This window comes from Patella vulgata, chromosome 9, assembly GCF_932274485.2.
Source record: "Patella vulgata chromosome 9, xgPatVulg1.2, whole genome shotgun sequence".
Classification (NCBI taxonomy): domain Eukaryota; kingdom Metazoa; phylum Mollusca; class Gastropoda; family Patellidae; genus Patella; species Patella vulgata.
In genome coordinates this window covers 25,155,284-25,181,322 of record NC_065887.2, presented here as the reverse complement: position 1 = coordinate 25,181,322, position 26,039 = coordinate 25,155,284, and the positions used below count along the sequence as shown (strand labels likewise).

The 26,039-nt window shown below is 35.2% G+C and overlaps 1 protein-coding gene across 1 annotated transcript in view; it reads right to left on the bottom strand.

Annotated features, from left to right (window-relative positions):
- LOC126831519 (BDNF/NT-3 growth factors receptor) overlaps window positions 1-26,039 on the bottom strand; it is an 81,480-nt gene that overhangs the window by 24,547 nt on the left and 30,894 nt on the right. The window contains exons 3-4 of the mRNA XM_050562050.2: window positions 11,131-11,274; window positions 1,061-1,158 (exon numbers count right to left, since the gene is read on the bottom strand). Coding sequence (XP_050418007.1) covers window positions 1,061-1,158; window positions 11,131-11,274 — 242 coding nt within the window. The remainder of the gene's footprint in view (window positions 1-1,060; window positions 1,159-11,130; window positions 11,275-26,039) is intronic.

Below are 26,039 nucleotides of genomic sequence, written 5' to 3'. Positions count from 1 at the left end.
AATATAGAAAACTTCTGAATATGAGATTCGGAAAACCCCATGTATTTTTGGATATGAATCCTGTTGCTCGGGATTACGCCTCGGAAAGTTTTATTAACCTATTCGGTGACCCTAACTGGATTACGCCCCAGGCAGTGTTATTAACGGGATTACACCACGGACAGTGTTATTAAGCTCTTCGTTGTCTTTAAGTTCAACTATGCCGTATATTTCTTATCAGTGGCATATCAAATAGTGTCTTTATGTGGTTTAGACGTAACAAACGCGACCGGATTACATGATGCGATTCACGGGAACGAAGCTGATTGTAAGAAAGGTTTCCGGAAGTCATGCTTTACGCCTGATTACTGGAAAGTGGAGCACTCCGCCCGATATTATTAATCTCACCAAATAATATGGTATTTCTGTTTAAACGTTCATTAGTGATAGATATGAAAGGGGGGCCCTTTAGACGAATCAAAACATATTTTTATCTTATATGGTATAAGAATAAAATTTTAGCCGTAGATTTTGCTTTATCTCTTTTGGGGGCTTGGGTGTGTGTGTGTGTGTGTTTGATGGGGGGGGGGGGTGCTCAATGATCTAAGGCGTGCGCGTTAGATCATATAGTCTGTCATAGAGTGGCGTGGTTTCCATTCCCTGCTTGTGCATGACAAGGACTAGAGTTACCTGTCCAACATCGTGGGTTTTCTCCAGGTACCCCGGTGTCCCCCACTGCTAAAGAACCCTATTGAAATGAAATTGAACCATGAACAGAATTTAAGTTCCGACGTAGCAGCCTGCATATTGTTTATGTTGGTGCATTACTAATTTTGTAATGAATAAATTTCGTACACAATGGTGAGATTCGTTTGTCGTATATGCCACCAACTTCGGAGTCGTTTAATACTGACTTGGTGATAGAGCTTACTTCAACTGTAATTGTCAAACTGGCATTTTTTATACATTTAAAAGGCACATACAATAAGAACATCGGGATTATATTATCTTTTAACTCTTGCTTTAAGCTATACTGCAAACTAAACTGATTCACACTTTATCTAGAAAGAACATTTCCTACCTCATTTGAAGACAAATTTTTACTGGAATGATGAACTATTTTCTTCAATATTTCATGATGTATTGTTCCATCGGGTATATGATTGGTAGACAGATCAACTGAAAAATAAACATTTTTAAATATTATACACGTATGTCAAAAATGGACTTCAAGTAGAAGCTGGTGTTACATATGCTTTTAAATTCTTATCATGTGATGTTTACAAAATTAAACAGCTACACAACAACTCTAAGCTATCTCGATATTTTGATCGATATAGTAGAATTTGTCGATTCTTTAACGGTTGTTGGCTAAAACAAACGAAGTTAATAACCCAGCCAACCATATTTATAGTTGAGTGATCACAAATGTAATTGGTCGTATATTTTCCTGCTAAAGTTGCTATATTTTCCATAAAGGATATTTTTAGAAGATATTAAATCATTAGAAACATTGTTTTGTGTTTATATAAGCAAAATAACACTTTAGTGAAGAAACATTTTACATGTATTTCTAAAAGTGTTACTGAATCTATTCGTCTGGTATTTGAGAACAATTATAAGCCTATTAGCTTAGAATAAGAAGTGTTAATAACATCCATAAAAACATGTTTTTAACACATACAACACCCTAATGTTGTTTATTTAACTCATTAAGCATTATCTGGGAGTATTCAGTTGTATTCTTTATACTCCAGGGAGATACTATTCTTTGCTGGATGGTGACGTAACTGACTTTCTTTCGCGACCAGGAAAGATATTACGACGATGAACAGCCAAATATGGAATCACGTTGTACAATTGCGTGCATTCCATATCTCGACAAATACAGCTCAGATATAACAGGAGCCATTCTATATTTGGATTTCAAAGATTAAAGTAGCTAAGTCTCTAACTCAATATCATCCAAAATATTCAACATTGAAAACACAAATTATTTGTCAATTTAAATTAACATTGGTGCTTGTGATCTTACATTCATATTACAGTATTACATGAGTTCCACCCACTTGTGTCAATTTCTAGGTCCCAAATGTTAGCGATTTAGCTCCTGTAACACAAATCCATCGCTATTTACGGAAACTTTCATTCATTGTAATTCGGCTTATAACCTTATCCAAAGTAATATGCACGACGTTAATGTGTCCTTTTGTATTCGAGACAAAATAACATATATATGATATTTTCGTAATAGCTAGTTTTGCAGTGTCGATCCGTCCATAAGTAACCGTGTCATATGACCCGACGGGATACGGACAAGGTTGTTTCAGAAGACCGCAACCAATAACTTCAAATAGGTTTCTGAATTGTGGTGACCATAAATAACCCGTCAAGTAAGAATTTGATTATATATGAAAACGCACAACTGTTTTCGCTGCATTTATGTAATTCTCTGAGGCCACGGCGGCTTGGTGATTAGTTGGTGATGCGCTACCCTGACAGTCGTCCTGGGTTCGATCCCGGTGTTGGCGGCCCTTGTCAGTGGCACAGGACGGAGGGCCCGACAAGGACAGCTGGAAAAACGACAGTTCGGATGGGACGAAAAACCGAGGCCCTTGAACATATTGACGTGCATGTAAAAGATCCCTTCGCATTTAGAATTCGATATAAGAGTAAGCCGTAGCGCCACTGTCCGGGCAAAAATCCCTGACAGCTAGAAAGATTAGACAACAATAGTACACGATATGGCGTATGCCCGTCTTGCTTTGCCCAATCTGTGCAGAAAAAACACCACTTATTCCGGCAGGACGATTTACCCAATACTACCCAATATCACCCAATATTAATTAAATACTACCAAATACATCACATACTACCCTAGTATTCTGAAAAACAAACGTAATACTTCAATTATATAAACAAAAACTGAATTATTTCGAGGAATTAGCAAAATGTTTACGATAAACTGGAAAAATCGATTTAAAATATCAGTACACGGTAGCTCAAGCGTCTGAAAGTCTAACCAAATATGACCAAAATTTACATAGAATTGGGAGATATTAAATATCTCCCAATTCTATCCAAATATCTCCCAATTCTATCCAAATATCTCCCAATTCTATCCAAATACTACAAAATTCAACCATATACTGCCTTATTATTATCCAAAACTGACAGAATTCTGCAATTACTATAATATCAATGAGTTAATTCCTATAATTAGTGCAAACATTTGAAATATCTCTTTATAGTATGATTAATAAATGAAATGGCTAAACATTGAATAAATAATTTATTTTCCACAAATAAACGTGTTGTTGTTCAAATAATTGGGTAATATTGGCACATTATTTTACTGCAATGATTTGATTTCTGATAGTATGAGTTATTAGTATTGGGTGATCAAGGGAGGTAACTGGAACAGCGACACATAGGCCATCATATTTACAAGTTTTCAACGAATTAACTCAGTTACTTTATACAATTAAAGTATTCTGTTAGTTTTTCACCGTATTGAGAAAGTATTTGGTGGTATTCGGTAGTATTGGGTAAATCGTCCCACCCCTTCATTTAATTTCATGTATGTAGTTCATTTCTCTATTTTCTTTTCTCTTTTTTTCCTGTCTCCCGGGCTCCAATATATGTTAACTACATTTAGATAAAATTGACTCTACGGATACGCACGCGCACACTGACCATTTTAATATAGATTTCTCAAAACGTGATTGTAGATTCCTGGCAATGGTTTATGTTCATTCAATCATTGGCCAGAAGTTTCATTAAATAGGTTGCTCGACACAATTTGTTCCACTTAAAATCTCTCTTAAGGCCAGTCAGGGAGTATTTAGTAGGAAGTCATTCTCGTAAAGGTCAAATGATTACGCGATTTATTAAATCCAGTTCGGCTCTGACTAGCAGCTGTATGGAAAACGCTGGCTAGTAATTGCTAACCACGGAGGGCTATGATGTAACTAAGAGATGCGTACGGAATATCATTGATGTCGGAGACAATAAATCTAGGAAGTTTTCTTTTTTTATCGACATTAACAATTTATTGTCTTATTAGTTAATTGTTATGTGTTTTTTGTTCAAGTGATCAGATAGTTGACTATTAGACAATAATTAAGGAATGATTAAACCCAATTTCATTACGCCTTAACATAGAACATTTAGTTTTAGACTACCTGTTACTTGTATAGGTAATTTTTACTTCAATATGCTTACATTCATATTTCATGTGTCATACAGCAGATCATTACTCATGCTGGTATTACACAATGGTTTTCTCTGGGTTATATTCCTGATTGTTTTCAATTTTGAGTAAAGTCTGTATATCACTACAGGCCCGGGACTGTACAACGCAATGGACGCTTACGGTTAGCCCCCGGACCCATTCACTTAATTTGATATGTTCGTTTGTTTGTGATTTCTGCGTATTGTGTCTTTTCCGTAGATTTGTTTTGTGTAAATTATGTGTGGTGCAGCCCCCCCCCCCGCACTTACTATTTGATTACAGCAGACGCGATACTTCATTGGTCTTTGGTTGATGCCAGTGTGTTTGAATGTCCATGACATTTTGTTATGTATGTGGGAGCCACGGTGACTCAGTGCACGTAAAAGATCTTTGACAGTTGGAATTCGGTATAAGAGTAGGCCGTAGCACATGGGTACGGGCAAATTTCTCTCATAGCACACTGTATTCATTAGCCTAGTCGAAGCAGAACAGTACGACGTTAAACCCCATTTCATTTCATTTCGTTATGTATACGAGTACAGTTAGGTCAGGTCTACAAATAAATGAGGCAGTGCCTTCTAACGAACATCACAAATTTGTAAGCAGAAATCTGACAGCTGTCTGCTGCAACAAAAATAGGTTGATGGAAAACCTGACTGACAAATCAACGATTTCCTTCTTTAAGATTCCCGTATCATCCGAACTACATTTTCCCTGTCAAATCGCAGACGTTGATACTAATGAATTTCAGAACCTATATACGCAAGGCTTTAGCCCTTATTCTTTATTCTTTATTTTTAGAAAACTTCTACCAAAACGTTTACCGTCTTTGTCCCTGACTAGAATTTGTAAATGTTTTGAATAAAGTGAATGTCTTAGAAAGTATAGGAGTTAGCTATACTGACTACCGACAGATGATATACATAAATCAAATTACAGATTCACGATCACACTACTGGATTATGTATCACTGTTATCAGATTTAGGTCTCGTTTCATTCCAATTTCCTTTAATTAATGTATTCTTTGTTTCTGGAGACTGATTTAAAAGTATACACGGAACGTCATTTGGAGATTTTTGATCGATCCCACAATAACTTTATGTCATCATTTCGTATGTCCCAGATAAAATAAAATCAAGGCTAATTCACAATTGGGTTATTGTTTCAATAGAAAAACCGCAAAATTTAACTAATTCACCCTCTACGTACTTAATTTATGAAAATTGCTAATTACATATGAGCAGCCCACTTGTGCTTTGAATATATTTAATTTACAGCTAACTCTAACTTTAATTCCAAGTGTTCCGTTTAGCGATAATCTGAAATACAATAATCTGAGCATAATAAAACAAGTGAATTATTACAGAGCGGACGTTGCTAGCTTAGTAAAAACATTACTAACACGTTACTAGGTAACGTCAGGGTCTGTTCATTCATCCTCTTTCAAGTTAAATCTACAATATTAAATATCTAAAGTAGTAACAAATGTTTTTCCGGAGAGTTTGGATAGTTATGTATTAAGATTAGAGAATGTCCATTAAATATATCATTAACAACGACAACCCCAAACATTACTATAAAAACTTGTATACCTAAAGCTTCTAGATGCAGAAAAAGCAACCAATGTTGGGATTAAAATTCACATAATGAAAATGTAGAATGTAATACGTTACATTTTGAATTAAATGTTTAACAAAATGCTGATATCTGTCACAAGAAAAATTGATTACCAGAATAGCAGGATTTTATATTTTTTAAAAGTTTTATTAAGATTCCAATATGTAATTTACTCCAGTATATGTGCATAACATTTTTATATATTACAGCGACATTTTAAAGAGATCTTACTTTAAAACTGAAACTAGTACGTACATTTTATATTTGCGATATGTGGAGTTTATTGTTGAGAAAGAGAGAGAGAGAGAGAGGGAGAGGGAGAGAGAGAGAGGATGGGGTTTAACGTCCACTCGACACAAACTAGGTCATTTCGGGACTAACATATGGTTCAATTTTATTTCAATAATTCGCTTGCGCGTAGGGGTCTGTAGCAGTGGGGGGGAACCGGAGGACCCGGAGAAAACGCAAGAGGTTGGACAGGCGACCCTACTCCTTGTCACGTACACCCGGGGAATCGAAACCACGCCAGTTGGCTCAATGGAAGACCTTATGATACAACGCGCACGTGCTAGCCATTCGGCCACCCCACCCCCTCCTCCTATTGGGTTTTTTTTTGGCAATATATATACTATAATTACAACTTCGGACGTCAAATTATTGTATCTTTAAGCCTTGCACGAACGATCTGGGTTTTTTTCTAGTTTATTAAAGAATACTTCTTACTTTTCAGCTTGATAAGAGATTATCTTTTAAGAAATGGGGATTATACATATAGAGGGTGTTTTATATTCTCTAAAATCTTTAAAATCAATTTACAATGTCAAGATTTTTGAGGGGGAATCAGAGAATTCAATACTGCAGTAATAACTGTCAAGAGAGACGATAATCAAAGATATGATGGGAAAAGAAATCAAGGAATGCTATAATCCAACAATAAATGGAATCATATCTTTCTGATACTTCTTTAGTGTGATCGATAATGATTAATAATCACCGCTTCTGGCACAACTCTCTTGTGATTTGGCCGGAAATAAATTCTTCGCGCTCTTGTCGCTCAGTGTTGTTTGTGATTCAGCCAAATTTGCGTTCCCTGCAATGTACCCGGGAGTATCAATGAAGGGCGTAGAAGCTCTGATAAGCGTTTAAACGTTTTCTAACTGGTTATAGAAAATATACATTTGACATTATGATTTAAGGTAATTGTACGTGACGCATTTACTTAATTTATACTAGTTACAGTATCTCGTTAAAAATACTAAATAGTTCGTTTGATGATAAGATATTCTTGAAATGGTTTAAACACATTCCATTTAGAGATCAAAATAAGGATGAAAGGGTTATCTAAAGAGAATGAGACGGATTATGCAGAAGCTACTATCCCCTTTATTCTACCACCTACAAGGAAATACTGAGATTAACTGTATTTCAGCTTTTCCATTTTCTTTTAATTAAAAGATAACAATCCAATTTTGATTTAAAAGAAATGTATTCCCCATGAATGTGAATAAAAGAAATGAACTAAGTTGATGTAAAAAAAGACAAGTCTTGAAAACTATCTAATGGAAAGATATCTCCAGTTTTAGAACGCGAATGAACAGATTAAATGGACAGTAAAGCATATCAGCGATTATTTATCGACTGTCGAAAAAAGGACAGTTTCAAATGTATTTGTGTTTCGCTTAGTAATTTCAAAAATAGAACTTGGTTAAAATAATTACATGTAAAAAAAAACATATATTATTGTCATACCAACATGCTCGATTTTTAAAATAATATATGTTTTTTTTTAAATACATTGAGTATTATATTGAGAATACTAGTTTAATTCGTATCTTTATTATATTTTCAGGTTGAGCCTCCTTTTTAAAGCTGTCTTCTGAGTGCATTAAGAAGTTAAAGTATCAGTACAAGTGTGCTGCAATTGCCGCTTAGTGATTCTTCAAAATGTGAAGTAATCCTATCAAATATAAACACTACTCTTTGTAGAGCATTCTATTTATCACTTGTCATTTACGTGGGAAATTCGTCTCATGCAAACCGATCAGATGCACTTTTCTTGTCATCCCCGAAGACGCCACCGCTGACAAGCGAGTACCAAGCTTGAAAAATCTTAAGGGGGCTTCTCTGCCCACGCCAGGATTCGAACCTGGACTATTCTGATTGTTAGTCCAGTGTCCAAACCACCGAATCCTCCAGTCTTCACATTACCATTACATGTGTTGGTTTCGTAATGACTTTACACCATTCAGAAGACTAGACAGCTGTTGCTTAGCAGTCTCCTGTTGTAATCTTGAAAATATTATGTGTCGTAATAAGAACGCGCCCTTTAAGATTCAAGACACCCACTGTGCCTTTTTTACACATAAAATCACTTCTGTCAGACATATATACTTGGTTAATATCAATACGCATGTATGAATAATTAATTTGGTCTGAAACGAATACCCCCGTATCTCAGAAGTTGGATTAAAAGTAATCCTCCGAGATTTCTCATAACAAGTGCATCGTTTCGTATAACATATGAGCATAAAGCCATTCCTAATTCAATTTTCTTCTACTATTCCAGCATATCAATACCCATAAGAAAAAATCAATGTCTGATAGAACATTTAATACCCCTAAAATTTTCTTTTAAGCTAATCCTCAAATTTCATTTAATACACTTAAAGCCTACGTTCGTTATCGGTGTCAATTTTTCATGACGCACTTTGCTATATTTTTACACGTCCTACATTATTTCACACTTACTGCATTCCTTCTACGTCATTTTGTTAAACTGATCAATATATTAAAAAAACAATATATTACTTATACAACATTAGTATGGATTCAGGGGAAATAAATGCCGATACCAACCAATACGTACCTTTAATGGAATTTATTCAAAATGAAAGTGTACATAATAAATGTTCTATGTTTTATGATTCCAAAAATGTTCTATATTTTATGGTTCCAAAATTGAAAGAAAAAGACATCTTCTTTCAAATGTCCCACTAAAATGTATACAAAAAGTTATTCTTGATTTACACAATAAGCACGACTCAGTCATATCACCCTCTATTGGCTAGATTTGCGATCACTATTCATAAAGTTACTGCTAGTCTGCTTGTGATGTGGGCCAAAATAGTCACAACATAAAACAAAATAAAACTGAAAAAGAGAGACAAATTTGGATTGGTTTACTTAAAACCAGCGTTTCATTACGGATCAGGGTATTGACCATGAGCACGTTTTGTGGATTTATACACGGACACATTATTAACACTAACACTGGCACTCAGCCATACGACAAAAGACTGTCTGCTTTGAATACGTAGCTGCGGGGAAATGAAAATTACCCTATATTTCAATTGGTCTCATAGGGTAAAACTGTATTGTTAAAGTTTAAAATCACAATAACTACGATTAGAACTTGTTTGAAGAGTTTCTAATGCCTTTATTTATTCTTAATAACAACTGAACATAGCCTTAAAACGATACAGCCACCTACAGCTGGTTTGAAAAAAACTGTGAAATAAACGTGTATATAATTTTCTCGTGGTAATCTATATTTATTCAAAGTAAAGATAAAATTATGTACGTTATAAAGAAAGATCAATTGCATGTCTTCAGACAATTTCAACTGTTTAAAAGGTTAAATCACTTTACAATAGTTCAAGATTGGAGGTTGTACATATTTAATCATACGGTTTGCGTAAATAAGCCCCCAATTGAGTGTTGAAATATGTTTTGAATTGGTTTTTAAAACCAGTTTTATTTTTTTTTTAAAAAAACGGGCCCATTCGTTACAGATTTTCTTTAAATATGTTATGCATTATCTGATATTGAAACGGTTTCAACTATGCTTAACCCCAGATTTATACGTTATTCTATTAAGCAACTGAATTTTCGAGAGACCGTCCAGTTGTACGATACTGTAATAATTTTATTCGGAAAACCATAGACGAACCTACACGTAACATACCTGAATATGGAATATGAAGCAGTCTTAATTAGGCTGAATATAGACAGAATTTGAAAAATCAAACTTTTCTCTTTGAAGTTTCTTAAATTTAAAATAGATACTACATTAATTTTTTTTTATTTGGGTTACAATTTAGGGTATTGATGAATCGTTCAGATACACATTGACATACCTTTAAAATATCGCCTTAAACATGTTACTCTCATTCGTGAATATATTACAATAATATAATTCCATAAAACCCAATACTGTGCAACATGATGATAAGTGATCTTGTACTACATCTCAATATAACAAGAAGTGACAAAAGTAATACATATTTTATAAGATATCCAATTTAGATTTGAAGAAGGCGAAGAGGATTCATTATTATTAAGAAATTACATATCGAAGTTCAAATATTGGCTATAGGCTTTTATATCGTTTACTGTCTTTATCAATTTGGTACAAGACGGAACAGATCAGTAGAAATAATTGGAGACGATTTCTCCGGATTGATCGTTTAAATATCAAATAATATTGGATACACTTTATATTTTATCCCAGGAATGAAAGCGAAAAACAAAGCTAAACACGTTGTATTTTTTTTTTTTAAAGGTAATAACACACAAAAATTGAAGAAATTCTATTCTGTTTTATAGATATCCCGAAATTACACGTGGTTATATATTTTGTTCTGTTCGGGTGTCTCAGTGGATTAGACGTTGGCTCGCTAACCTGAAGGTCCCGTGTTCTATCCCTGTGTTGGCCGAGAAAGTTCAGTGGTGGAGATGGGGCCTCGGATGGGACGAAAAACCGAGGTCCCATGTACACATTGATGTGCATGTAAAAGTTCACTTGACAGTTGGAATTCGAAATTTGAGTAGTGCCGCTGTGCGGCCAAAATCCCCCCCCCCCCATAAACTGTATGACGCATGCCCGTCTTCATTAGAATAGTTGGATGTTAAACCCCATTTGTTCTGTCCTATTACAATTCCTATTTTTTGATATAGCTGGAATTGGTAGGAACCCTATCTAGAGCCATACATGTGGGTCACTGTTTCGCGGAATATACTGCCGCTGTCACAGAACCTTTGTAAATACCTAAAACCATATGTTGTCACGTACTTAGTTCACTACACAAAGCTGCCGAGGAGCGTATATTCGTCTGCGTTGTTTAATTTTCGAATTTCTATACTATGAATAATATCTTATTTTGATAACTTACATGAAGTCGTACTGGAAATTAGTAGAAGGATTTAGCGAAACTTTATACACTGCAGTTATGGACAATTTCTTAAATGTACAAGGTGGCTATTGGATCTGTTATAGATCTTTATAAAAATAATAACTAACCTAGTTTTGATGCTCCACAAGTTCCATTTATATTTGGTTTAGTTAGCGTACTAACACACATACACTGCCATTTACTTTCCCATATAGTACATTCCGCACCATCCTCACAACTCCCCTTATCACAGTCCCTTTCTATATCTTCATCTACAATACATAGAATAGAAACATACAAAAATAATAACAACTATAGATACTATAATAATCTTAATAAATAGATACGTGTGCCATTCCCGTGACGTAATTAACAAGTTTTTATTGTGGCTACTTCTCTAAACCCTTGTCCGGGTAGTAGAGGAATGGTGGTGCCTCCAGACTGCACGATATGTACCAAATGAGGGGGATACTGTCCTCTTGTAAATACTCAATTCACTTAAAATGGTCGTTATAGATGGATTTGTCCATATCCAATTATCAACAGACCCCATTCTGATCATCCATTACAGATAAAAATGAGACCTTCTTTGTGGTAGCAAAAGAGTTGATAATGGAGTGTGGAGTTATCCTGGATTAAGTGGTCTTCTCTGTAATCATTAGGGTCATTGGGTAGTCTAGTAATTTAATGCGTGCGCGTGTAACCACAAGGTCTGTCATTGAGTCAAGGTTTCGATTCTCTGATTGTACGTGACAAGCAGTAAGGTCGGCTGTAAAACCTCGTGAGTTTTCTCCGGGTCCTCCGGTTTCCTCCGATTGCTGAGGACCTCTACGCGCAATCGATTTATTGAAATTGAACCATATTTTAGTTTAGTCCCGAAATGACCTAGTTTGTGACGAGTGGACGTTAAACCCCATTTCCCTCTCTCTGTGTAATCCTTACTTAAACACAACTTCCAGAATACATGTGTTCGATTGACCTTTTATGTAAATAAATAAATTGTATTATGTTGTCGTCAATGTCCGTCCGTACATACATCGTCGGTCCGTCAACAACTGGTTTGTGAAGGTGATAGAAGCTACGGTTTTTGACGGATTAGGTGTGAAGCATTGAGGCCACGACGTTCCGTTCCGTTGTTACACCCACACTCTTTCATGAATGCTCTGTGAAAGCGATGCAGGCTGCGATTATTTTTTTGTAAGTCAATTGGGTCCTGACACGACGAACACCATCAATATTCAGCGTTCCGCATATCTTCTGTTTTGTGTTCAGGAGTACCCCGGCACCTTACCGAAAAAGTTTTGAGTGCGATAGAGGCTACCGTTTTTAACGTATATTCTTTTTCAAATTTGGTACCTAGCATTGTATCTGAACATCAATTGGGTGTGTGCTCTCGGCAGTCAGTGCTTCATATCCATTAAAATCCGTAGCCTCTAGCGCATCCACAGCGTTAACGGAAAAGTGGAGGCAATTATAGAACGGACACGCCAATTATTGACAGACGTACAGACAGACGGACCGACGGACTTTGTGACAACATAATATGTCCAAACTGAAATATGGTCGTACAAGTAATAATTACTGAACATAGCATATATATAGTTAAAAGATCCAACAGAGACATACTTCCCAAAAAATATGTTCCATTCACAGCTTTTTATTTTAACTACCGACGGACGGCGTACACGTAGCAAACCATACTTAGTTCACAAAGTTTATGGTACTCTTTTATTGAAATCCAGATGTAAAGATTTTATAAAACTTTTCTGGCGCTATCAAGTCGTGAAGACAGAACAAAAAGATTTAATAAGAGAGGTAGTCTGCAAGTATTATCAATAGATTCTCCTATATTGCGGTTAATATAATTTAGTTGAATATATTTTGTCGGGAACACGTTTTACCATAACACTGATCCGATTGGTAATTCAATGATCTTTTCCTATATTTTCTGCCTTATTTTTCTTGTTCGTTGATGTAAGAAGGGCTTTATTTCATTAGAAGAAAAGCCTGACATTCAATATGGTACAGTAGATACTTTAATCTTATATCTGCCACTATACAGAGGTAACCAAAATATGTCTTGTCAACTGCTAGAAGAAAACGCAGTTATGTCGTCACAATGATTGCAATCTTACTCCATACCATTGCAAATTTGTTCTACACGTGACTTAAATTAATGACGTTATCAAGTGAATGCTATTCCATCTAAAAAAAATAAAGCTGTTTGTTAACCAATGCTGTAAAATTGTATATCTAGGGGGTTTTATGGTCAACAATTTTTTTCACAGGGGGCGGGGGCGAAACGTTTTGCAGGGGCCCCTCGCATCCCCCTAGTTACGGGTCTGGAGAAAACGTATGATTATATTATAAACGATAAGCATATAATTACAATAAATACTTATAGGGCTTTATATGGATAGACTATATGTCTCAACATAAAATTATATATATAACATGCAATTATTGGGGGAAATTTAGATTAATTAGTAGAGGTTTATGGAACTGGTTATAAGCATGGCCAAATGGAATCGGCCATCTTGCTTAAATGGCGCAACCAGAAGATATGATTCTTCGGGTTAAACTAAAATGAAATAAACTTATCATAGAGAGTCAAATCAAGTGAAAAGATCTATCTCGATTAATCAAAAAACTTCAGTGCCATTTTTGCCAACCCTCGTTTAAGAAAGACGTATAAGGTTAGCTAACTATTCGGGCAGAAAGTTTAATATTTTGAATAAGCGTGTGCAGTCGTGCTTAATTGAATTATTGGGATCTACAGTGTTAGCTTAAACTGTTTACTTCATCACGAAACATTCTCGTCTTATTTATGGCAATAAGTCTAACCAATAATAAACACAATTATTAAAAAAAGCACATGTAAGGTTAAACCTATTCAATTTTCAATTCGTCAGAAACTTGATAAATAAATAGCCACGTAAATGAAAGATTTTTTATTTAAAATTCCAAAACATTCAAATTTGGGACTATAAATTTTCAAACAGCGTAACCAGGTACATTTTTGGTGTTTTGAATTTGTCATATTCCCGACGAAATAAGAACCAAAATTTTAGCAGGTGTTCCCGAAGAACAAGTAATTAAGTTGATGTTGCCTAATTTGTCAGACACAAATACCCTGTCTGTGTTAACAGTCTGTGCAGTGGCGCTGCAGCTTTATTTATTATACTAAATATTAAATAGTTTCCAGACGTTTAAAACCAGATGTGCTTAGTAGGCACCCAAAGGCCAAATGATGAGGGTTTTTTTATACATAGTTTGAACTTGGATTTCAGCAATCTACGTCTACCTAACCGGCTAAATATATACTTTGCATTATGTTTTAAGAAATCTACTCTACCTAGCCGGATAAATAGCTTGGGTTAGGTTTTAAGAAACCCACTTCTATCTAAGCGGATAAATAGTTTGGAGTTGTTTCAGAAATCCACTTCTACCTAACCGGCTAAATAGTTTGGGCGTGGCTTTCAGAAGCCTACTTCTACCTTTCCGGACCAATAGTTGGATAATTGGTGGAAACTAAATTCAAACTAACTAACCAACCGGCTAAAAAGTTTGGAATAAGTTTTCATAAACCTACTTCTACCTTTCCGGACCAATAGTTTGATAATTGGTGGAAACTAAATTCAAACCAACTATCCGGATAAATAGTTCGGAATAAATTTTCAAAAACCAACTTTTTACCTAACCCCATAAATAGTTTGGAATTGTATTTCAGAAATCAATTTCTACCTCTAAATAATTTGGGCGTGGTTTTCAGAAATCGACTTCTACCTTATTGGATCAATAGTTTGATAATTGGTGGAAACTAACTTTAATCACTATATCTGAACATCAAATCTCTGATTGTCAAGGTCAACTGAGTTTATGACAGTTCTTCAATCGATTATAACACAATCACAGTGGCGATTGTAAAAGAAATTCCTTTAATTAGGAAACGTCCTTTATTGCCAGCCAGAAAGGTTAAATTGTGATGGTATATCTAAAGACCAGATGGTACTGACAGTCAAATTAGTTTCAAACAAAAGAACTCGTGCCGTTCCAAATTTTCTACGCCAGAATTGTTGCTATCTACACACAATTCCTAAAATCGTCCATAAAATGCTCCTTTAAAAATCTTCCATAAAATGCTCCTTTAAAAATCTTCCATCTTTAAAAATCTTCCATAAAATGCTCCTTTAAAAATCTTCCATAAAATGCTCCTTTAAAAATCTTCCATAAAATGTTCCTTTAAAGCTGTAATGTCATATGATGTCTTGTGGTTACAGAGAGAGGGACATTCTTCTCCCTGTTAATATCGTTCTCACTAGGTGAAACAAAATAGCGCCCAGATTAACTATTAGTACACGGGGCAGAATATACTTACATGGCAGCATTGTTTTCTGTTTCACTATTATAATTGCATTGTTGTATTACATATTACATTCTTCTTCATAGCACTTTTTGGGAGCCGGTGGTGGTTCGGTGTATAAGACGCATGCTCTTTAACCAAGTGGTCCCGGGTTCGATCACAATGTTGCTCAAGAAAGTTCTTCGGGTTTTTCCGGCGTAATTTAGAATCTGGCAAGGAATTTCATCTTGTTTTTCGGATGGGAACAAAATGAGATCCTCCGTACACTTTGAATCCACGTAAACAAGTCCTCCAGATTCGAAATAAGAGTAGGCAGCAGCGTCGTGGTCCGGGCAAAATTTCACTCGTGGCACATTGAATAACGCATACCCGACCTTGTTTGTCATAATTTTGCATTCTAAAGTCAAATAATAACAACATGTATGCCTACGCACATGTATGTGATATTTATTTTAATTTTTCACGAGACATTAATAGAACTTTATTGCTAATATATGTTATGTGAATCAATCTTATTTTAGATATCATAAAACCTATACTGTCGATCTCTCACTGATATTAAGGAAATGTCGTAATATAATTCCACGAAAACAACTTCAATGTATCTCTTCTTACAAAAATGAGATATAATTTACGGGTATGTTGATTTTAGCGCTGTGAAATTACCTAGAAAAATAATTCCTATAACAGCTTTATCGGCGAATACAATTTACTCCCACGTTTGTGGTTTTAAATAAATTTTTGTACAATTATCGTAGAATACATCCATCAATGTTTCGTCTTCATGATTATCCTTTGGTACTTTCAAGACCCTCTTAAGAGAAAATTGATAATAAGAAGTGAAGGTCGATTACAAATAAATTGTTAAAATTGCTCAAGTGTATCTTACGTTTGTACGTAGATTGGTTTATTAGAAAATCCTTTGAAAAAAACATTTATTTTTTAAATCTGTGCTGAAGCACAGAATGAATTATCAGACAATCAAATCCTGTGATATCGTCGTCTAGTGTTTGAACACTCGGTTTGAACGAGTCTTAAAGGTGATCGTCTGTTGGCGAATGACAAGTAAATCATTGATGTTAGCAGGGGTAACAGTATATCGACAATCATGTCTATTGATGAGTCGACAAAACGAGACCGATTCTTCAAGTGGTAAATGAACATGTAATAAAGAAAGGCAAGCCTATGGTTATTTGATTCAATTACACGGTGTAGTATTTGTGAAGTAAACTTAGTGAAAGGCAAACGAGGAGATAAGTTTATGGATACCGTATGTGACCACCGATGTATTCTGATTGAATTTCTATTGACGATAGGTTTGAAGGAGGGAACATGCCCATAGGGGTTTCCCTTCTATACTGATGCCATATTGAATGATAAATATTGTATCAGAACTAATCAAAGTTGGATATTAGCATTTCTGATTTGTTCATCACTTGAAAGACTATTCGTATCTTTTATTTCAAATGTTTTTCCTGTTCAGTAACTGAAGTAAAATATATTTGTTCAATATGTAGAATGTTTAATTTTTTTGTCAAGAATCAATACTTAAATTCATATGCGTTATACATTTCCGGAAAATACCTTATTGTCCACGGCTTAAACCACGCTAAAATGTGTCCAAATCGATTATTTGGCATTTAATAAAGACAGTAATTCTTTCCACAGCTTAATCCATGCTAAAATGTACTCCGATTAATTATTTAACGTTTAATCAAGAAAACAAAATCATAATCTCCACGCTTGAATTAAATTGAAAATCCGTTAAAAGAGTTTAGCTAAGATTGCGGGTGGCGTTGGCTTTTGATCATATCCAGTTTATTTCGTCTGCAGAGGATGCTGAATGTTGACAACCATTTTTTTGACTGATATGCCTTTCATAGATACAGCTTTCAAAATATTGTAGTTAAAAATCAGAAATTCGAATTCCCCGAAATCATCAAATAATGTTCAGAGATTTGCGGTTGTGCTAGTGGTGGACGTGGGGTGTGTGGTTAGAGGGGAATCTCTATGAAAATTGTGAAAATCGGTGTGTCAATGGTGATTTGTGGCTCGTATTTCGTCCCGAATACAACATTCAGTTTCATCAGTTACAACCTTACTATACTGCCACCAACAACAAGCAGAATAATAAGCGCACTTGTGCACTTTTGACACTGTAATTCAGGAGAGGGGAGGGGGGTACTGCCTCCACCTGGATCCGCCACAGGGTTGTGCAGTTACCACAATGGAATGGTACTTTTCAAGCCAGGTTCTCAGGTGACAGACGAATGTCAGCGCCACACGCGTAATCACTGTCCTGATGGAATAGGGATTTATGCTTCGACTTGAACCGAGAATCTTACTCGGAGCATATGAATTTATAGTATGGGGCTGGCTCAGACCAGGAATTCCGGGTTGCACCTCGGTGTTGATCAAGAAAGTTCTTCTGGTTTTCCACCGTTAACCTCTGTCAGGAAAGAGATTTGGTCATTCGGACGAAACCAAATACCTAGGTCACATATACGCATTGGCAGTTGGATTAATTAACATCTTGTTTCTATCATTTCATTCTTCGTGGTCTTTTAGAGATGATATATTTTTATGTAAAGATATTTTTGTGATTCGACCCAATCAACTGTAAAGAACCATATCTTTAAAAGGCGTATGGCTCTATTCTTTGGAAACATAAAATAGCCGAAAATGGATCGAAAAGTACATGTTAATGTAATATGAATGCACAATGCATATAAAGTGATTTACACTCAATTTTTAAAATGTTTATTGTAATTTCAAATCAATTATATTCGGTGAAATAAGTGAATAGTCCAAACCGAATGACAGTCTTTTACGGCTACTTAGTGCATTCCACACCTATTTTGTTATTGTTATTTTGTTGTTTGTGAATCAGAATTACTAATTACTTCTGCATTGTCTTGTTGGATATGTTTTCTTTTCATTACAATTGGCACGCGAAACCACAGAATTCGCGATCCATGTACTATTTCGAAATGTTGATTATGTCTTTAATATTGGATATTTGGATCCCATATTGTCACGACAAGATTGAAATGGATCAATATGTAATTTTAATTCGTGTTTTTAATTTCGAATTTTATGGAAAATATTGAGTTAGGGGGTTAGCTCCTTTAATGTCTGAATATATGATGTAAATATGGCCCAGTACTATAATGTCGTCAAGCGACTGCAAAATGTAATTTTAGGCAAATTTCATATGGTATAATAAAGAAACATGGCATGGGTTTTAAAGATAAGAAGAAAATGAAATGCATATTAAGAAGAACGTTAACAATGTTTACATACGTAATCTAGGAATATAATAACACACTAAACTGATGATTAACCCATTAGATTTGACCAACAAAGAACATATTCTCCGTTAATATAAATCGTTTACAAAGGATCTTTGCTTTAATAGAGAACGTCTGATGGAAGTGGTAAATGAACATGTAATAAAGAAAGGCAAGCCTATGGTTATTTGATTCAATTACACGGTGTAGTATTTGTGAAGTAAACTTAGTGAAAGGCAAACGAGGAGATAAGTTTATGGTGCCGTATGTGACCACCGATGTATTCTGATTGAATTTCTATTGACGATAGGTTTGAAGGAGGGAACATGCCCATAGGGGTTTCCCTTCTATACTGATGCCATATTGAATGATAAATATTGTATCAGAACTAATCAAAGTTGGATATTAGCATTTCTGATTTGTTCATCACTTGAAAGACTATTCGTATCTTTTATTTCAAATGTTTTTCCTGTTCAGTAACTGAAGTAAAATATATTTGTTCAATATGTAGAATGTTTAATTTTTTTGTCAAGAATCAATACTTAAATTCATATGCGTTATACATTTCCGGAAAATACCTTATTGTCCACGGCTTAAACCACGCTAAAATGTGTCCAAATCGATTATTTGGCATTTAATAAAGACAGTAATTCTTTCCACAGCTTAATCCATGCTAAAATGTACTCCGATTAATTATTTAACGTTTAATCAAGAAAACAAAATCATAATCTCCACGCTTGAATTAAATTGAAAATCCGTTAAAAGAGTTTAGCTAAGATTGCGGGTGGCGTTGGCTTTTGATCATATCCAGTTTATTTCGTCTGCAGAGGATGCTGAATGTTGACAACCATTTTTTTGACTGATATGCCTTTCATAGATACAGCTTTCAAAATATTGTAGTTAAAAATCAGAAATTCGAATTCCCCGAAATCATCAAATAATGTTCAGAGATTTGCGGTTGTGCTAGTGGTGGACGTGGGGTGTGTGGTTAGAGGGGAATCTCTATGAAAATTGTGAAAATCGGTGTGTCAATGGTGATTTGTGGCTCGTATTTCGTCCCGAATACAACATTCAGTTTCATCAGTTACAACCTTACTATACTGCCACCAACAACAAGCAGAATAATAAGCGCACTTGTGCACTTTTGACACTGTAATTCAGGAGAGGGGAGGGGGGTACTGCCTCCACCTGGATCCGCCACAGGGTTGTGCAGTTACCACAATGGAATGGTACTTTTCAAGCCAGGTTCTCAGGTGACAGACGAATGTCAGCGCCACACGCGTAATCACTGTCCTGATGGAATAGGGATTTATGCTTCGACTTGAACCGAGAATCTTACTCGGAGCATATGAATTTATAGTATGGGGCTGGCTCAGACCAGGAATTCCGGGTTGCACCTCGGTGTTGATCAAGAAAGTTCTTCTGGTTTTCCACCGTTAACCTCTGTCAGGAAAGAGATTTGGTCATTCGGACGAAACCAAATACCTAGGTCACATATACGCATTGGCAGTTGGATTAATTAACATCTTGTTTCTATCATTTCATTCTTCGTGGTCTTTTAGAGATGATATATTTTTATGTAAAGATATTTTTGTGATTCGACCCAATCAACTGTAAAGAACCATATCTTTAAAAGGCGTATGGCTCTATTCTTTGGAAACATAAAATAGCCGAAAATGGATCGAAAAGTACATGTTAATGTAATATGAATGCACAATGCATATAAAGTGATTTACACTCAATTTTTAAAATGTTTATTGTAATTTCAAATCAATTATATTCGGTGAAATAAGTGAATAGTCCAAACCGAATGACAGTCTTTTACGGCTACTTAGTGCATTCCACACCTATTTTGTTATTGTTATTTTGTTGTTTGTGAATCAGAATTACTAATTACTTCTGCATTGTCTTGTTGGATATGTTTTCTTTTCATTACAATTGGCACGCGAAACCACAGAATTCGCGATCCATGTACTATTTCGAAATGTTGATTATGTCTTTAATATTGGATATTTGGATCCCATATTGTCACGACAAGATTGAAATGGATCAATATGTAATTTTAATTCGTGTTTTTAATTTCGAATTTTATGGAAAATATTGAGTTAGGGGGTTAGCTCCTTTAATGTCTGAATATATGATGTAAATATGGCCCAGTACTATAATGTCGTCAAGCGACTGCAAAATGTAATTTTAGGCAAATTTCATATGGTATAATAAAGAAACATGGCATGGGTTTTAAAGATAAGAAGAAAATGAAATGCATATTAAGAAGAACGTTAACAATGTTTACATACGTAATCTAGGAATATAATAACACACTAAACTGATGATTAACCCATTAGATTTGACCAACAAAGAACATATTCTCCGTTAATATAAATCGTTTACAAAGGATCTTTGCTTTAATAGAGAACGTCTGATGGAATAGCCTTCAAGATAAGACACTAAACGTTGAAATTACCTGACGCACAATACTACTGCCAGCTTGTAATTAACCGATTATCCAGACGTATACTAGCCACATGATATTATTCAAATAAACATTATCAAAGCCTTTATTTAGAGAAAACATTGACGCTTAACAGTCTTGACGTTCTGGATTTCTTGATGGCGGATGATGGCGGAAATGGCTAGATAATGATAGAAAAATAGATGCCAAGGAGTGAATAGTTTTCAAAATTCATAACCCAATAATCTTGATTAAACATTCACAATCTTTTCATAAAATAATAATATACCGTCTACCAATTCTCTATGTTAGCTATATATTGACGGTAATAACCTGTTTAGATGTATTTTATTATGAGCTAGCCAATATACATTTTTAGAGCTTGATATGACGAATTCAATAGTTCCGAATAAAGATTTCCAAAAAAACCATCACGTAAAATTTAGATATAAAGCTACGAAATAGAATGTTATCAACAATTTAAAACAAAATATTTAAAACTATGTAAAAAAAAAAGAAAAAAAAAGTGCAAAACTGATGTGTGTGAATATTTTACTGTCGGGACTAACATTAGCAATTATTTCGCCTGAACGCATGATAGTTCGTTTTTTATATTAATTTTCCAATTCTCCCCTTTTGCATAGCGATTTTCATTAATATTTTGGTCTAGAATCGTAGAAGAGTGTTCGAATTTAAGGACCAGGAGGTAAACAGGACAATCATTTATGGAAGTAGGCCCCGATATATCGTCAACCTCATCAACATCGGCTACCAAAAATAACGTTTGTTTACAATCATGAACAATGGGCATTATTCGAAAACATACAGGAACCTAAACTGTTTCTGAATTAATATACGTATTCAACATTTAGTATATACGACTGATCAATGATAACATGAACATTCACAAAAGAACGGCATTTAAATCAGGCTATTGTCTATGATTCTAGAGAAATAAATAATGGACATTCAAGACGAAGAAAGGAAAGAGAATGACTATAAACAAACCGGAAATGACGCACTTTCTGTAACACAATACACGATGTTGCTGATTATCCCTATATAAAAATTAAACCGGTGAGTGCCAGTAATAAAAGTGAATAGAATGTCGACAAATTAACGAACTGTCTTTTTTATCAAATAACTTATAGATATTAGATGCCTACAAAAGCACTAAAAGAAATAAAAGCTGTCTAAGACCATGAAAGACACAACTTTTAAAAGATATAAAACACTACATTCATTTCGCTCTAACGACGTAAAACACTGAAAATGAAACTCCTACAGGAAAAAGCTTCGTGAAACTTTTTAAAGTCTTTCCAAGCCAGACGCACTTTATTTCATTAATCGGTGGAAAGGGGTGTCAATCGTTTCTTAGAAACTTAATAAGATCACAATGAAACGATCCAGATGGCCAGACGTTTGGTCATTGTGATACAGGTATTGATATTAATCACGCTTGTAAAGCATGTGTTGAAAATAAAATGTAGTATTGCGCTATCATCAACGGTAGCATATTCTAGCATCATCCATTTTACACCCTCGTATATAACATTGGTTGTTGATCTCTTTCAATTGGGGTTAGGTGGCTGAATGGTCAAATGCGTGCACTTTAGATCATAAGGTCTGTCCTTGGGTTCACTTGCGTTGTTTCGAGTCCCAGATTGTACGTGACAAACCTCATAGGTTTTATGGTCGTATGGTTTCCTCCCTCTACTAAACACCCTATGCGCGAAGCGAATTATTAAAATAAAATTGAACCGTATGCTAGCTTCAAAATGACGTTGAACCATACCTTCCTTGAAAATGTAGGCCGAAATTCAGCGTATTAGAATACTTGGCAGTCATCTTTAATTCTATATATGCTTTTCGTAGACAGGTCAGCCAATCTTGGAGACGATCTGTCAGTGTCTCCTGTGCCGGATACCGTGATGGATGACCACCGGTAATAGTTCCCGGATTGATTTTTCTGCCATAAAGATATGCGTGATCATAATCTTTCTTAATCAACTTCCTCTTCAGTTGTAAAAGGAATCTAGATCTTTTCTATACAAATAAACACTGATAGACGAGAAGATGTTTTTAAAAGATAATTGAATTTCATGGTAATATTGGTGCAGTCATATTAAAGGAACCGGTCTAGATATATTTCTATTAATCAAACGGGTAAATTCGGTGTTGAAGATTTATAGAAACCTTATCCTTGTCATATCGTTATCCTTGTTGTAGAAACACCATTTTTCATATTATTTGCATAGAGTAAGTTACAATGAACGCAACCCCATTAGCATTAAGCGATAACTGTCGGTTCACATTTTGGCGTTTAATTTGTAGACCTATATTTAAAGCGGACCTTTTTCAACGAGTTCCCTGTGAAATCTTGGATGACGCCCTTAAAATCTAAACATTATTTTGATTACGAACGGATATCACGAACTACGAAGGTTGTAAATATGGCACTGTACATAAAAAGGTGGACGGGGGTCTGTGGGTGATAAAACTTGTACTGAGGTGGTATTATGATGCTCCACTGTGTAAAAGTTTGCCTGAATGTCCAAAAATCGACATGTATTGTTGTCTTTTTAATTCTTCTCATTATCCTAACATTGCTGACAATTAATGGCATCGAACACGAAGGAATCTGTTTTATCAGATACAAATCTATCAAATTTACAATTTTCAGTACCGGTAGCATCGTGGACGAGGATTGGGAGCAGCTGCTACTAGTCTCTTTGCAGGATGAGAGAACGACACAATTATTCTTATTTATTGTTTGCACTCTTAGCTCACAATGTGCTTGTAAATGACTTCTCTCTCTCTGATGCTTGCGGTTTCCGTTTTCCATCGATAGGATCACAAGACAGACAATGATAGTAACAAAATCCATCCCATTAATATTAACATTTCCTGTTTGGAGATTCGTATTGAGCCCAGAAATGTTGCGTGGGACCCCCGACACTAATTTCAAATGATTGGGGGAGGGGGGTGTAGGTAGTCGGTCGGGGAGAGGTGGGTCGGGTGGAGTTCCACATAAAAAATTACATACAATCTGGCGTCTTTGAATTTTAGCAATTTTTATTTGAAAATATTATAGTTACCGTTAGCTGCTACTTGTCCGTTCAACTACAAAATCTGCACACAGAAGAGATTATATAAAGTCCATTGTACAATTCCAACCAAAGAATATTGAACATAAAAATGCCCATCAGCTTGGTTGTAATAAGTTAATCGTGTAATAAGACTATTCATTTTTAGCTAATATTTACGTTTTGGGTCCTGTACTGCAAATAATAATCGCGATCCAAATTTTCTGAAAATTGTTTACGAACTTATCCCTAAAGGCTGAATATAGTTTGGTAAAAGAACACTTTGATATTTGGAATTCGAAGAAGAAACTGTCGAAAACGCCCCTGTGCGGTTAAAATATCCCCCTTAGCATACACATTGTATGCAGAAAACAAGCCTTCTAAACCCCATTTTAATTCATTTTAAAAATTTACCTCGTGTACGCGATATGGAGGCCATAGTTTTTACCGCATCTGTTCAAATTTGGTGTGAAGCAATGGGGTCGATTTATAGTGTTCCGCGAACTTCCGTTCCGTACCACGGCTACTCTATCGACGTATTTCCACGCTTTGGGTAGCTATCTTCATTTTATATGCAGACATATGTTGACCTGTGCTGTACGTCCGTCTTCCGGCGGGACGATTTACACAATACTATATACTATCAAATACAACCCAATACTACCCAATATTATCAAATAACAATAATATCAATCAGCCACTGGAGAACATTTAATGTTTTCATAAATGGCGATCATCATTGGAATACATTTTCTATCATGACGGTTCTACTCTTAGTCTCACTTTAACACAACTGTAAGTTTATAAAAACCAGAATGAAATAGTTCATAATCTAAGAAATCCGTTAAAAATGTATGACGGTCCAGACAGAAGTATACTCCTAGTGATATACTTAAATCGATAATTACATTTCATTTTTTAAAGTCATATGTTAATATAAAACCTTAAAATAGATGGCATCTGTACACAGTCCTACTTTACTAAATAATAAAAACCCATAATTCACTATTTTATTGTCAGTTGAGAAATTTCCAAAATTATCATTTTCTTGTTGAAGGTAAAACGTTTACTTGGATCGTGCCATAGTGTCATGGTTGCCTTCAAAACAAGGGAGGTAATGTTACCTCGTTCAAACAGACACCCCACATAACTTGACAATCGAGAGAACTCCCCCACTTCCATGTGAGATGCTAATTGTAGGCCGGATGGGGAGGTTCGGGAATTTCCGGAGACCACAATGGCCGCTTTATATGAATGAGTATTTTGGGGAATACTAAGTCTAACCCTAACCCTTTTTAGCAGATTGAACTTGGATCCAATTTGCCTCTCCCCACTTCCATTATGTAGACTTGGTTTTCCTGCGAAAAAGGATACAATTTCTCAATCTGCTTCACGTAGGTAATGCGGAAGCCTTCTAACTCGGTATAAGATGACTGACCTTTACAAGTTCACTTGCATTCTACGCGCGACATCACATTACAAGACGTCGATCCTTGGCGTCGATGTGGAATTTTAGCTTTAATTAACGTCGTAATTGTAAGGAGTGTGTTTGTTTTTCTTTTGGTACAGTCTATTTGCCTGCGAAACATTACCACTACATTTTCAATTGATTATATTTTAGGTAACAATAACATTTTAATGTATTTTGTTAAAACAAAATAATGCATAAAATATCAATTATATAACCATGAAAAACTACTCATAATTATATAAACACATAAAGTGTCGCGTGACACGTCATTATCACGACATTAAAAATTTGACAGTTGTCATAATAAAGATAAATTTTGAGTTCATTTACTAGAAAATCGTTATTTCTTGGTAGGGCCTCTGGAATTCGGTTTCA